At 41.3% G+C, this 14,453-nt stretch overlaps 2 protein-coding genes across 2 annotated transcripts in view; one reads left to right on the top strand and one right to left on the bottom strand.

Moving 5' to 3' along the window:
* aifm2 (AIF family member 2, ferroptosis suppressor) overlaps positions 1 to 14,453 on the top strand; it is a 28,959-nt gene that overhangs the window by 12,952 nt on the left and 1,554 nt on the right. The window contains 1 exon segment of the mRNA XM_088917195.1: positions 1,965 to 2,139. The gene's annotated coding sequence lies outside the window, so the exon portion shown is untranslated.
* LOC148835147 (very long chain fatty acid elongase 6-like) lies at positions 96 to 13,261 on the bottom strand. Its single transcript, XM_088917194.1, has 4 exons — positions 12,957 to 13,261; positions 7,929 to 8,060; positions 4,797 to 4,948; positions 96 to 4,476 (listed from the first exon to the last, which is right to left on the bottom strand). The coding sequence occupies exons 1-4, from the start codon at positions 13,049 to 13,051 to the stop codon at positions 4,046 to 4,048; spliced, it is 810 nt and encodes a 269-aa protein (XP_088773320.1). The 5' UTR covers positions 13,052 to 13,261; the 3' UTR covers positions 96 to 4,045.

The raw sequence follows: 14,453 nt of genomic DNA, 5'->3' as shown, positions 1-14,453 counted from the left end.
TGGGCACTAGCCTTTCAAAACAGTCTTCAGAAAATGACAATCAAGACATGCAGTACAGCCTTCACCTGTATTAAATAAAGATTGGGACAACATAATAAAATTTATTTTTATTTTATGCATTTTCATTAAACAGAAAATCCCTTTTTTAAAGGTTTATTTTAAACTGGAATATATATGTGACACCTGCACAAGACCCCCAGGTTCACTGTGGAAGCAAGTGTCATTGATGCTACATGACAACACACATAAGAACAAGACAGCAATAGTGGTAACACTCACCTGGTGAACTGGAGAAAAACACTCAGCATGTTGTGGAAGGGAATCACATTCACTACTGCATTGCTTTGTTTCCCTGTACATTATTTACTGTATTGTGTGCAATAAATACAAACTACAACTTCATGTGCTCAGTGGTCAAGCCTATCACAAAGACACAATATAAGAGCTAACAGCATTTTTGCAATTAGATTATATGTTTTATAAAGTGCTCACATTGTTTTCAGGACCAGTTTGCTTTGCAGATGTAAAAATACAGTGCAAGATTATTTAGTGACTTCTCTAGCTGTAGTTTTTTGTTGTTCCCATTATAGACAAGACCTTGAATCTGTATGAGTACAATATGTGGCTTTGAATTCAACAGACCCTGTAGTTCTTGTGCTGGAAAGAGACCACATGCAGAATACATTCCCTTAGCAGAGTTTAAGCTTTGAATATTTTAATAATTCTGCTGCTGCCATTTATCAAAAGAATATGCCTATCAACACCAACTGATACAAGTTCCACTTCAAGTCACGATAGAAAAGATGTTTCCAGATGCTAAAATTATAATTTTAATTCCCACAAGCTTCTCTTAACAATGTATTGCTCATCTCCCTATCGTTCATTGTTCCGTGTTTAAAGCTGCTTTTTATTTAGCACGGTACGTACCAAGAAATAGACCACACCAAAATGTAATAAAACATACAAACTGGACACTGATATTTTCACTCAGCAGGACTCTCAAAAGCTTGACAACTGTTTCAGAAGGGCAATCATTAGCCAGAAGTCATTTCAGTCTTTCTGTAAACACTGGAATAACTGTAACATCAAACTGGTCTTCCAACATTTTCCCAAGAGCAGTTAAATAACACACTTAACTGCTCGTGCACAGTATGTGTGTTTGTATGAATGATGTGTCTTTAAGATTATGCTTTAATTTCCCATTTCTAATTAAATAAGCAATTTATTTTTTTGTCCAGAAAAAAATACATCTCTTCACAATACATACACATATTGTGTATGTATTGATAAAACAATTTAAATTATTATTTTAAGTATTTAATAAAACATTAAAGAGATGGAGGACAATCCAGAACCAAAGTGTTTGGAGTGAGGAAGAACTTTTTCTTAAGGGAAAGTTAATATCTAACTTGGTGTTAAATACTAATTAAAAAGTCCAATTTATCAAATGTTATTGCAATAAGAAGATTGCTTATTTGCTTTAGAGCGAGGTAGTCAATCCTAAAGGAAACCTCGGTTGCAGCCTTTACATGTCCTCTGTGCTGAAGGAATAAACTCCACTTCCTGAAGGTCTGCTTACAATCTTCGGCCCTAAGCATACTGGGTACCGACACTAGAAAAAGAGGTCAGGACAAAACATTTACCAATTCACTGATAAGCTAGTCTACGACATACAGCAATGCCTCAAAAAGCAGCCCTCTGTAGTTGTAAAAAAACACATTTTGTAATCTCCCGAGAGCAAAAATAAATATATTTATATATTTATATATAACTTCAGACAATCTGCATTATGTTGGTGTAAAAAAATCAGAGTATGGTACTATTTGTACCTAATACCACCTCCAAATCTGCCAATAAATAAAAAAATACATTCTCCTGATTTATAACATACAATATCACATCAAGCAAGAGGGCTTTCTATGTCCCCTTTAACCAGATTATTTGAAAAACATGTCTCTTCACAGGTCGAGGCTGGTATCCCAGCAGGAGATCACCCAGAAGAGCAACAATCCCTAGAAAGCAGGCCTGTTTCCATCACTCACCACTCAACCCGAACCAGAAGAGAACAGGAGGGACCCGACTCAGGGACAACATATCCGGCCTCATCAGCACTTCAAGCTACAAGTTAGTCCCCTGAAGGTAACGTAAGATATTGCAAGAATGAGGAAAGGGTTTGCAAACCATGAGGAGCTGGGCTGCTGGGTTCAGGTTATTCTGGATTTGTGCTGTGGTACAGGAATGACAGACATTCCAGAGAATCTCTACTGGCATGTCATCTGCAGCACAGAGGCACATTTCCATACCTCTCCGGAGCACATTAACAGAAAAAACGTTGTCTTGCAGGTCTGTAATTGTCATTCCTGCCATGCCAGCCTACTCCTCTTAGCTATGACAACACAGCCAAGCCTAACCTGTCTTAATACTGAAGTGCTTCACATTGGCTGATTAAGTGTAATAGCCTCTCTTCCTTAGAACTCATCTTCAGAAAGAATATTTATAAAGTAAAGTAGATAAGATGTTTATGTCAATGATCTTTAGGAACATTGATTTTTTCAAATCTTTGATATCAGCCATACATGTTCTTCTCTCAATCCACTGCAAGGTGGATAGTATCTGTTTAATTAATGTGCTTTCATTTGTCATTTGTATTGAAATAACCAAAGATCAGTGCAGACCCATTTCCAAAACAGGTTAAGAATTACTTTTCTGATATGTAGAAGGGAATTCAGTCATAGTATGAAATATCCCTGAGGGACAAGCTTTCATCAGATGTGTAAGTCTTCATGATGGTTAAGTTAAACTACAAACTGTTTCATTCCTTCTCACTTAAACATTTCAAAGTATGCCATTTTCTGATATAACTTCATGTTTTGCAGTATAAGTGGTTGGTTTGAAATATTCATATTCAGCAAAACTGATAAGAACAGTTATGGGTAGAACAACTGATGTAACTACAGCCCCCTGTGGCCAATTCATTAGTAAGAGGAATAACCCCTAATAATTAGTTTGTAGTAATTAGTAACAGGATAACTTCCTCTTCCATCTGCTAAAAATAGTGACTTTGATGCACCAGCAGCTCTTGGACATGGTGCAGCGGATTGTACAGCAGGCAGGACAGTTTCCAGAATTAAATGGAATTTAACTAAGCACTTTCTGTTCACAGGCACGCTGGGGTCAAGTCTGACAAAATCATTATGACAAAAGGTCACTTGGTAGCTTCTAAATAAACTATGCCTTTCATGTCAGACCATCATGGTATTAAGCACTTCTGAGGTCTAAAGAGCAATATTTATGGATTGATCAATATAGAAATGTATATTTTGAAATAGTGAGATAGACCTCTCCTTCGACACATCTCTGCTCCACCAACTAGTCCATTTATGAGACTGCCTCTCAGACCAATAGAGAGACAACATTTAATGCTAACTATGAGGCTGAGAGAACTGCATAGATACTTGTCTTTCTGCTGATAGGAGAAGCAGGAATGTGACCTCTTCTCACAAGTGCCTATGATCCTGTGTCAGACTGCCAGAATTGGATAGCAGTTGACTAATACTGTACAGTGAAAGAATTTGAGCACCTTCCGAAAGTCATTGCTCTTCTGGGCTTTCAAGATAACTGGAGATGCTCTGAAGTGCTCATTTCAAACTGACAGCCACAGCAGAGGCACAAGAGCAAGAGCAAGGGAGACTAATGAAGTGGCCAGGAAGCACAGATATATGCAGTAACAAGCAAAACTTTCTTCCCTCCCCCTGCGGACCAGTTACCCACCAGGGCACTCCTTATGGTCATTGTGAAGTGTGCAGATGCCTTTGCTGGCTCCCAGGTCTCTCTCTTGTGCTCCATGATCCGTAATAATCTCCTAGGTGGCAGGGCAGGGGTGCCGACACATTAGTAGCCAGGTGGCACAATCTGAATTGAGCCTCCTGGCGAGACAGAAAGACCTGGGAACCAGCAAAGAGAAAAGGACAGTGTACTGCAATGTAATCGTCTGGTGCACACCCACATATAAGGCCAGCACTTGGGAATCCTTTATCTTCAAGGTCTATTCAGCCTTGGAGGTTTTGCGGCTACTGTTGCCCTTGAGGTAAGTGTTATAGAAGAAGGACGAGAACAGTAGCAGGTAGCTAAGGTACATGAGGGAGGACCACATGATATTGTCCACATAGGAGGGGCAGAGGCCATCCTGCATCCACAGGTACACCAGCCCGCTCACCGCCAGCCCCATCACCATCTGCATAATTTGTGTGGCGGTGATGAGCATGGCTAAGGGACGTGGGACTCGCACTCCAGCTGCCCGCACTGCGTAGTAGCTGTACATCAGGGCGTGGACCATGTAGTTCATGGTCATGAACCAGCCCCCGCCGGCCACGCGGTCCTTGTAGGAGTACCAGGAGTACAGCAGTACGGTCATGTGGTGGTACCAGTGCAGGAAGATGAGCCGCTGCTTGCGCAACACGATGAACACAGTGTCACCTGCAGGGGGACAAGATGCCAGACACATCAGGCAACATCTGGCACACCAATGCTCACTTACTGTTGAGTGGTGCCGCTTCTTCCTGCCGTTCTTTTACTGTTCTTTCAAATTCTTACTGCATAAGCATGCATTCAGCGGGAGGAGTAGGAAATGGAACCACATCATCCAAAGGGTAAAACTGGCTGTCTGAGGCATTTCCACAGAGTTGGCAGTGTTTCCCCATTGAAGAACAGACGTTGCCCAAACCCAGCCTTCTCCTTGACCTAGTATTGATGTGATTAATGCTCAACTTGCCTACATTCCTCCTCTTCTCTCTTACCCAGCTCAGGAGCCTTGCTCAGTACAAAGGCGTATGCCCAGAACTTGCTGACAGGTCCACTGTAGAAGCTCTGGTCACAGACAGACTGCTTGAAGCCGCTGGTGCTGAGGACATACACCATGTACAGCCCTGTCCTCACTGCCCCAATGATGCTGTGGAGAGAGTAGATAGGCGGTCAGTCAGCACTGGCCTCCATGATCAAAATATAAAGAAATAAAGAAAAAATAAAAATATAATAAAGAAAAACTGGTTCACAAACCAAAATAAAAACAACATTACCTGTAACTCAAGGGTCTCATTCATTGGTTTGTGTTCCAGTATAACTTATGAAATAAGTTTGAGACCTTGAGTAATTGAAGATTTTGCTCTGCATAATTAAAAAATGTAGGAGAAATATATCACATCACATCCTGCAGACAGTCTGGTGAGACTGAGAGGAGCAGTTCCTGTACTTCATTATGAAAACACAGAGGAAAAGTCTAAAATGTCAAATATTTGGCTGATTTATAAGGGGTTTCTGTTTATATCTAATTAAATTATTTTAAAATATTTTTCTTAAGATTGTCCATATTGTTTAAAGCAGTTGGCCATATTGTATCCTACCTTGAGGTTTAATGTAGAAATTAATTTCATTAGGTGGCCAGTAAGTTTCCTAGAGGACGCTAAATAGCTATTGACCTGGGAATTGCTTTGGCCAGGGGAGGTTATGGCAGTCAGTCTCTTGCTTAAGGCAACCAAGCACTGCTGGCCACCAAGAACCTTTGTGTTTGACCAGATTTTTTTAATAGTTTGGCCAATGAGCAACATTTTTACAGTTGTAACTGAAATTATAATGGGCCGTTACACCTGATGCACTTCTATTGTGAAGTCACCTTGGATACAAGCATCAAATTAATACACCAAAACAAAGCTTTCAAAAAGCCCTGGTAGCAACCTGGAACAATAAAGCCCTGAGAACAGTGCCTCAAAGCCACTAAGCTGTCAGAATAATCCCTATTCTTGAAATGACACTCCTGGTTCAGGAACACTAGACATTCTGCATACAGCTCATCTTGCTCTCCTTGCCCAGCTCCTTGCTTCAAAACATGCTTTCAAAACAAATAACTACTTTAAAAGTACTGAGTTCTGCTTCATCCTATAAAAGTAACAAAATCAACTATGCAATTTTTCTAAGATGAATAACTATCTACAACTAAATAAAAAGACATTTTTTTAATCAAATTTGACTGGAAACTTTGACTGACTGATAACTATAGCATTTAAAGAATAAAAGCATTTTACAAAATAGAAGATGCATTTTTTCTTTAAGTGATACACTTGCAGAATTTCGAGCATCTGCCATTTCCTTGATCATCTTTATGCATCTCCTTGCTGTACGTATGTTGCACCCATACATTAAGTGTGTGGGGTGGCACAGATGCATGTTCATCTTGGGCTCTGGATTTAATCTGACAAAAGCTTGATCTCTGTGGAGTCTGCATGTTTTAACCAGGGTTGCAGGTTTTTTCCTGTTGCGCCGGTTTACCCCCAGCCTCCACAGACACGCTGACCAGGTTAGACATGATGACCATGCTGACTGTGCTGACCAGATTGGCATATTTAAACAGAACAGTCCCTTTACGCTATTGGTGTTTCGACCCTTACCAGGAACAAGGTGCATGCTGATACAGGACAGGGCAACAGACCGTTACAAACGGTTTCTTGTGTTCAGTAGGCAGTGAACATCATTTTATGAGGTTTAAATTCACTAACTTGGGTCGCATTGTACTTGTTTCTTCATGCATTACACTTCCTGACTTCCTGATAATGTTGTTTTCATTATGGTGTTCACTGGTAAACTGCTATCATTTCACAAGGCCCCCAGCAATTAATTAAGAAGCAAGATAAACAAAAAACCCTCTTTATCCCTTACTAACACAGAAACAATTGCTTGGTTGTTGTTAAAAGCCAGGCTGGTGTTGGCCTTTTTGTCTCCATGGCAATCTCCTGTTCAGGGATGGCACTCCCAGTTAGAGAAGGAACCATACCTGGGCTTGCAACACAATTTTTTCTTTTTCTCAAACAGGGAAACAAACACAGCTACTGTACATGCCCCCTGCCAGACTACAGTGAGAATTAAATGAATGCTTTAATTTTATGTTAGTGCATAAGTATTGGATAGGAAGTGCACTGAAGAAGAGATAACACTACAACACTTGATTGTAAATCAACTCCTATGAAAGCTCTTTATTGCATCTTTTAATAATGTTTATAACAAGTTCAATATAACCACATGGTAAAAAATACTTAGTCACTGTAAGAAATAAAGCAAACCATCACTTTTGTACTCCTACACAGATATACTTTAGAACTAGAAAATGTAATAACTGGGCAGGACCTGAATTGGCCAACAGGCAAAATATTAGGTCTTTTTTTCACCAGCATTGAGAATCACCGAATCCCTGAATACAATAACAGAGGGAAGAATGTGCTTCTTGTACACATGTATGGAAAACCCACTCCTTTGTTTTTTTAAAAAGCTAGAATAACCATGACAGAGGTGATTAAAAACCGAAGGACAACTGTAGGCACTTCTGGTGACTCCTCGCACCATGGGAAGAAATGACAGAAACTCATTCATTTGACAAGAGTCTGAGAGAGCAGAAAGGAGTTATTACTCTCTTAGTCCTTATTTCACTATACTCTGTCCTCTTGGTTGACCATATCTATACCCCTTAGGATCTTATAGACTTGAATCAAATCTCCTCTCAAATCTCCTTTCTTCTGGACTGCAGAGTTTTTTCATTTGTACTGAGCTCTCAGTCACACCATAGAGAAATTAATTGGCTTAATAAAAGAACAAATATAAATTAAATAATAAAATTCTTTAATAAAAGAATTAATTTGAATTGACTGACTGTCTTTAGCTCTTAGAGTAGCCTTTTAACTATTGCATTTCATAAGCAACAACATTCCAAACTTTTGAGAGGAGAAAAAAGTGTGAAAATATTCCAAATCAAGGATTTGTTTTATAGAATTAAGGCTAAAAATAAGGAACCCCTATTTTAAATTGGATGGAAAGCTGATTCAAGGTAATGAGCGACTCTATGTACAGATCCTTCTCGCTGCCTGACCTCCCTGACAGGCTCCTACCTGAAGACGGCCAGGCTGAAGGACCACACCACCAGCGGCTTGCGCAGCTCCAGCTTCGGCCTCTGCCTCATGAATTGCTGTCCCCCGAAGATGAGTGCCGCGTACAAACCACAGAACATGAAGGCCTTGCTCCTGTGGGCAGACAACATGCCACAGCTGTCAGCAACGAGCACTGCCCTGGACCTGGCTCCTCCTGCTGTCCCCTGTGCCTTGGGAACAGTCTGAACTATAGGACACATATCTCTCATGCTTCCCTGCAAAAACACTCCCACCCAGGCCAGAAGATCATGTACAGCTACTGCACGATCAAACAAGCTCCTCACTTAATCAACTTTAAAATCTCTTTAAAATAATATTAAATTTTATTCACTCAACAAAATAGCCTTACTATTACTATTATTATCTAATTGTTATTTGGCACATAAAATAAAAAGGTGAGTGCTGGCACCCTGTTACAGCCCTGGCCTCTGACATCCCTGAGGAGCAGCTAGACTACTGAACAGAGTCCTTAACAGCCCTCTCACAATGATCAGTCTTACAGTGACCGGTGAGAAGAGTCCTTAACAGGCCTCTCACAGTGAACAATCTCACAGTAGTTTGTGAAGAGAGTCCTTAATGGTCCTCTCACAGTGACCAGTGAACACAGTTCTTAACAGCCCTCTCACAGTGGTCAGTGGTCAGTGAGCAGAGACCTCAACAGTTCTCTCACAGTGACCAATCTCACTGTTAAAGGCTTCTTTCATTAAACATCTAGGCGAGAGCCTTACAACAATTAGCCTAGCTACTAACTACAAAAATGCTACATGGAACCAATAGCCTCCTCTTGCCTCTAGACTCCCTTATGTAGTTTATAAGACATAAAAAAAGAAATCCATCTTCTGCTGTCCTCGACTGCTTAATCTTAATTAATTAATGCTTAATTCAAACAGCTTTATTTGGCAGTCTCTAAATAAGACACAGCAGCATCAGTGAAAGAGTAGAATCAACCAAACACATTGGAGTGTCTTGGTCAGCCAGCAGGGCCTGACATGCCATCATCAAGAATTCAAGCCATCACATACTGTAGGTCAGGGGCGGAAGGCAGGACAGTAAGGGCAAGAGGAGGAAGAGTGCAACAGGTGCTTTTTCAGATGAAATCTGTAATCTGCATAGTTGCTGATGCAGCTCTGAGGCATTCATCACAGAGCTGAAGCCACAGAGTAGCAGTACTGTATATTATACTAACAAAGCATCTGTCTTCCTTTTTTGCTTGTCTCGCTGCTGCTTCAACATTTACAATACTGACAACAGTGACAAAATGATAAGAAAACATTCAGAGTCTTTGAATTATCAGTTTCATCATATGATTTGCATGATAGCTCCTTTTACAGTAATAGTCTGCTCTATGCTAGTCACAGTCACAGTCAATAGTCACAGCTCTATGCTGTAATACAATCAAAGATTTTTTTTAAAATGACAAGGGCTACAATAAAAGTTTCTTTCCTAAATATTTTTGACAGACATTTACACCTCAGGGAAGATGTGACTGCAGCATATAAAACACAGGGAAAGCATTCCTCACTCCTGTTTACCGTAATGTTCTGAACATCACGTCACTTCTCTGCCTTTTTTCAAGGTTGTGCCTAACCTGGCATGGAAGTCTTCTTGACAAATCTAATCCTTGTTTTCCTATATGAAAAATACAGCCTTCCAGGTGTATCAGTACATGTTTCCCAATACACCCACATAGCACTTCTTCACCGTAAGTATCTGTGTCAGAACTGAGGCACTTCTGCACCTTCACTGTAAATACGCACCTGTATCAGAACTGAGGCCAGTCCACACCTTTACTGTAAATACACACCTGTTTCAGAACTAAGTCCAGTCTGCTCCTTCACTGTAAATACACACCTGTGTCCGAACTGAGGCCACTCTGCATCTTCATTGTAAATACACCTGTGTCAGAACTGAGTCCAGTCTGCACCTTCACTGTAAATACACCTGTTTCAGAACTGAGTCCAGTCTGCTCGTTCACTGTAAGTACACACCTGCATCATAACTGAGTCCAGTCTGCACCTTCACTGTAAATACACCTGTGTCTGAAGTGAGTCCAGTCTGCACCTTCACTGTAAATACAGTATACCTGTGTCTGAAGTGAGTCCAGTCTGCACCTTCACTGTAAATACACACCTTTTTCAGAACTAAGTCCAGTCTGCTCCTTCACTGTAAATACACACCTGTGTCAGAACTGAGTCCAGTCTGCTCCTTCACTGTAAATACACACCTGTTTCAGAACTAAGTCCAGTCTGCTCCTTCACTGTAAATACACACCTGTGTCAGAACTGAGGCCACTCTGCACCTTCATTGTAAATACACCTGTCAGAACTGAGTCCAGTCTGCACCTTCACTGTAAATACACCTGTTTCAGAACTGAGGTCAATCTGCTCCTTCACTGTAAATACAGCTGTGTCTGAAGTGAGTCCAGTCTGCACCTTCACTGTAAATACACACCCGTATCAGAACTGAGGCCACTATGCACCTTCACTGTAAATACACACCTGTGTCAGAACTGAAAATTGAGTCTGCACCTTCCCTGTAAATACACCTGTGTCAGAACTGAAGTCATGCTGCTCCTTTATTAGAAATACACACCTGTGTCAGAAGTCCAGTCTGCACCTTCAGCGTCAATATACCTGTGTTTAGAACTTAGATCAATCTGCACCTTCTCTGTAAATACACAACCATATCAGAACCGAGGCCACTCTGCAATTTCTCTGTAAATATACACCTGTGTCAGAAATGAGGTCAATCTGCTTCTTCACTGTAAATACACACCTGTTTCAGAACTGAGGTCAATCTGCTCCTTCACTGTAAATACACACCTGTGTCAGAACTGAGGTCAATCTGCTCCTTCACTGTAAATACACACCTGTGCCAGAACTTAGGTCAGTCTTCCTGTAAAGCTTTCTTGTTTGCTACCAAGCAACTGAAGACATTACAATTGTACCTCCACACTGAAGAGCAGATACAGGCTCAGGCACAGTGGTACCTTAGGGGAACAGCTTATACTACCAGGCAATGTACCTGATTGATACAAAGTCAGTGTAAAGCAAATTGCATTAAATAAAATAAATCAATTAAATCAGCAGGTGACCTCAGTTGTGATACAAATAAATAAGAGTCACAAAGCAATCAAGATAGATAAAGTACACCCAAGCAATATGTCAAGAGGTGAAGTCTTGGGTTATTCCCATTTGGAGGTCCTGGTAGCTTATTGCTGACCATATCACCATGCGGTCTGTGTTGGTCACACATGGCAGCACACCAAGAGGTCAGACAACGCAAGGCAGTTGAATTAAACCTAAAACATCACGGCAATGCACCCTCATGCCTCGCATTAGCAACTTTCAACATCTGGCAATACATATTTTTATTTATACTGTTTATTGTTCTGGTGTTACAATAATCCCTTTGCAAGCACTGGGTCTTCCAAGGTTAAGTGTACAAAATTCCTTTAGCTGATAAATGACACCCTACTCAACAGGGACTTCATAGGATGATCTGTTCTTCCTCACTGCTCCACCTGTATGGTTTTGACACATACACATGATAGGGGGTGTACTATCAGCCAGCAACCATATCACCCTGCAACTCACAACTGGCAGCCCACTGTAGCTAAGCAGGATAGGAGCCTGGCCTGTACCTGGATGGGAGACCTCCTGGGAAAGCTAAGGTTGCAGCTGGAAGAGGTGTTATAGTGGGGTCAGTAGGGAGCACTCACCCTGCAGTCTTTGTGGGCCCTAATACCTACCTAATACTGCATACCCCAGTAAAGCGATGGGGACACTATACTGTAAAAGGCGCCATCCTTCAGACGAGATGTAAAAAGGGCCTGACATGTCTGTGGTCAGTTACCCTGGCATCCTGACCAATTTTCCCATTGGTTTTTACTAATGATGGCCTCCCAATAATCTCTGTCACTCTGTTCTCGTCCTGTGTTGTGAGTGGACTGGTGTACTCTGGCTGCAGTAACAGTACATATTCCAGGTGGGGCTGCACATTGATGGTAACGGGGAATCACCATTACCTGTAAAGTGCTTTGAGTGCGGTGTCCAGAAGTGTAAAGTATTATTACAGTACACACGCAACATTACCCCCGAGGCTGAATTATGTAACCTGAAGCGAGCGGTTTCATATCCGCTTTGTCTATTGAGCATGTCTCTTCATTAACGATGAAGTATCGGTACAGACAGTCCAGCCTTAAGTGCCTGTATTAATGTTTTGCAAATAGAAGTAAACCGGTTAAGACTAGAGCACTCTCATCCCACCCCACTTATATTCTCCGAAAGTACATCATGCGCCAGAACGCAGCCAATGTGTCTGCAGGAGCTGCGCTGCCACGGCCCGCGAGCTCGCACACCACCCACACACGCGCCACCTTCAACTATCTGCTCGCCGCCGGGCTCCGCTTGCGGAGAAGAGCCAAGGACATGCTGAGATGGACACAGTAACACTGAAATAATACACAGCATGTTACTCACTGGCTTAACATGTCTCTGTTGACCCACTGTTTTTTGTAGTAATGTTTAGAATGTGTAGTGTCCATATATGTTGATAATATAAAAGTCATAGTAATTTTAACTATTCGTCGCAGTGTCAGTTTGTGGGAGGTTACATCTATCTACACAGTGTTCATACTAATTTATTTAAAACATCTCATGAGATATTCATACACTCGAACAGATGATAATCTGTAGCATTTATTTTAGAAAAATGCATCTTTTTTCTGGGTGCGTTAAGGCGCACATTGTCGGATTGCGAATGCATATACGGAACTGACATCCTAGTTTTATTTTATTAATTTTGTCCTCTACGTGCCTGTACATTTAAAAATAAGAACACTATCATTACAATAGCGAGATGTACATGCGATCGCTCGGAGAAAAGGATTACACGCCGTCGCACTTTACGATGACACGGGAGGAATTCATCTGCTCTTCGGACTATGCTGTTTTAAATACCGCATGTTGAGAAAGTATGGTTACTCACCAGTTTTCCTGCATCCAGTCGATTGCACCTCTCTCGTCAAATCGCTGCTCGAATTCATATTCCGAGAGGGGAAGAGGATGCTCCGTCTCATTCATTTTAAACCACAGGGTTATCAATAACGTGTAGCTGGCCTTCTGTGACTTTATGTCTTTATGATATGAATAAATGCTCGTATTCAGTATACATACAAATATACAAATAAACTGCTTGCTTTACTTAAATCAATATCTGTGCGCATTAGCCGTTGCGCTCTAGTGCGAACAGAGACACCTGCAAACGGATTTTCTTCCCGGCCGGCAAGCACTAAGCAATAGGGGCGCCGGGCAGGACAGGAGCGCAGACACCTCCTCCCAACGATGGGAGTGGCGAAGCATCGGGAGGGGTCGAACATTTTTAAGCGGCTGAAAAAATGACGCCATTTTGGATCTACCGTTGCAGCTCATAATAAACCAACACGACGGATGAAAGGGGGTCGTTTCTCTGTCGCCCTGTGAAGCTGAGGCCATCATGGCTCTGCCTGGTGGAGGTCGCCACAAAGTACCTTGAAGGCGAAAAAAACACTGAAGTCAGCCTTTTCTCTCAAAAATATAAAATGCAGAATACAGCGTTTCGTCGTCCTACCGTCAGGTTCGTTGAGGAAAAAGGAGTAAACAGTTTACTTATTACTTTGTTGAGTTAAACCTGTAGTAAGTGGTCCTTATCAGTGATTCAACGTTATAAATTTTACCGGGTCAAATATTATTTTACTGTACACTGAATTTGATATATAAATATTAGCTACAAAAATAGATTAAACTTTATAGAGCATGAAATGTTCTAATTTCTGAAGTACTCATGGTCATGTTAAAATAACCATATGCAAAGTTTAGTTCCGTAGGTTGCAAGTTATTTGTTCTCAGAGGTTACCCCTAGGAAAATAAAGAAAGGTTTCTATAGCAATATCACAGTTCTCAATAGAAACCTGACGGTCCTCTGTCATTTGCTCTCGGTGGAGTATTGTCATCCTTCTCGTACGAGAAACGTTACAAGGGAAAAAGCTGCTTCAGCTCCCGCGACACACCCCTTAGGCGTTGGTTGCCGGTCGGTTGGTTTCCAAGGTGACCAAGCTTCTGGAAAGTTCTTGAACTGTAGTAGCTAAACGGAACTGTGGTAGAGCCCAGATCAGAGGTGTCTAAAGAAATAATCTAATAATGATCTAGAGCTGTAGTAAGTAAAATGATCCATTTTATCTCCTTTCTCAACAGTAACATGAGTTTAACACTGTTACCTTTTTTAATGTGTTCGGTACTCCCGGGCTTCAGCAAAGAGATACACAAAGATGAGGGAAAGTATACTGACAGCGCCCGGGCGCAGGACTTTCACCTGAAATTATTGAGGCAGTTTAGCAATCTGTTATTCACAGGTAGGTGACATATAAAGATACACCAGATCAGGGTTCAGTCTGTCGGCCTGCTTGGTTTTGGGGTTAGGGAAGTCAGTATGGTGTTTAGGTGGAGG

The sequence above is a fragment of the Atractosteus spatula genome, chromosome 5 (genome assembly GCF_055471065.1).
Source record: "Atractosteus spatula isolate fAtrSpa1 chromosome 5, fAtrSpa1.hap1, whole genome shotgun sequence".
NCBI lineage: Eukaryota > Metazoa > Chordata > Actinopteri > Semionotiformes > Lepisosteidae > Atractosteus > Atractosteus spatula.
The sequence above is the reverse complement of the archived record's forward strand: the minus strand, read 5'-3'. Positions and strand labels throughout refer to the sequence as shown.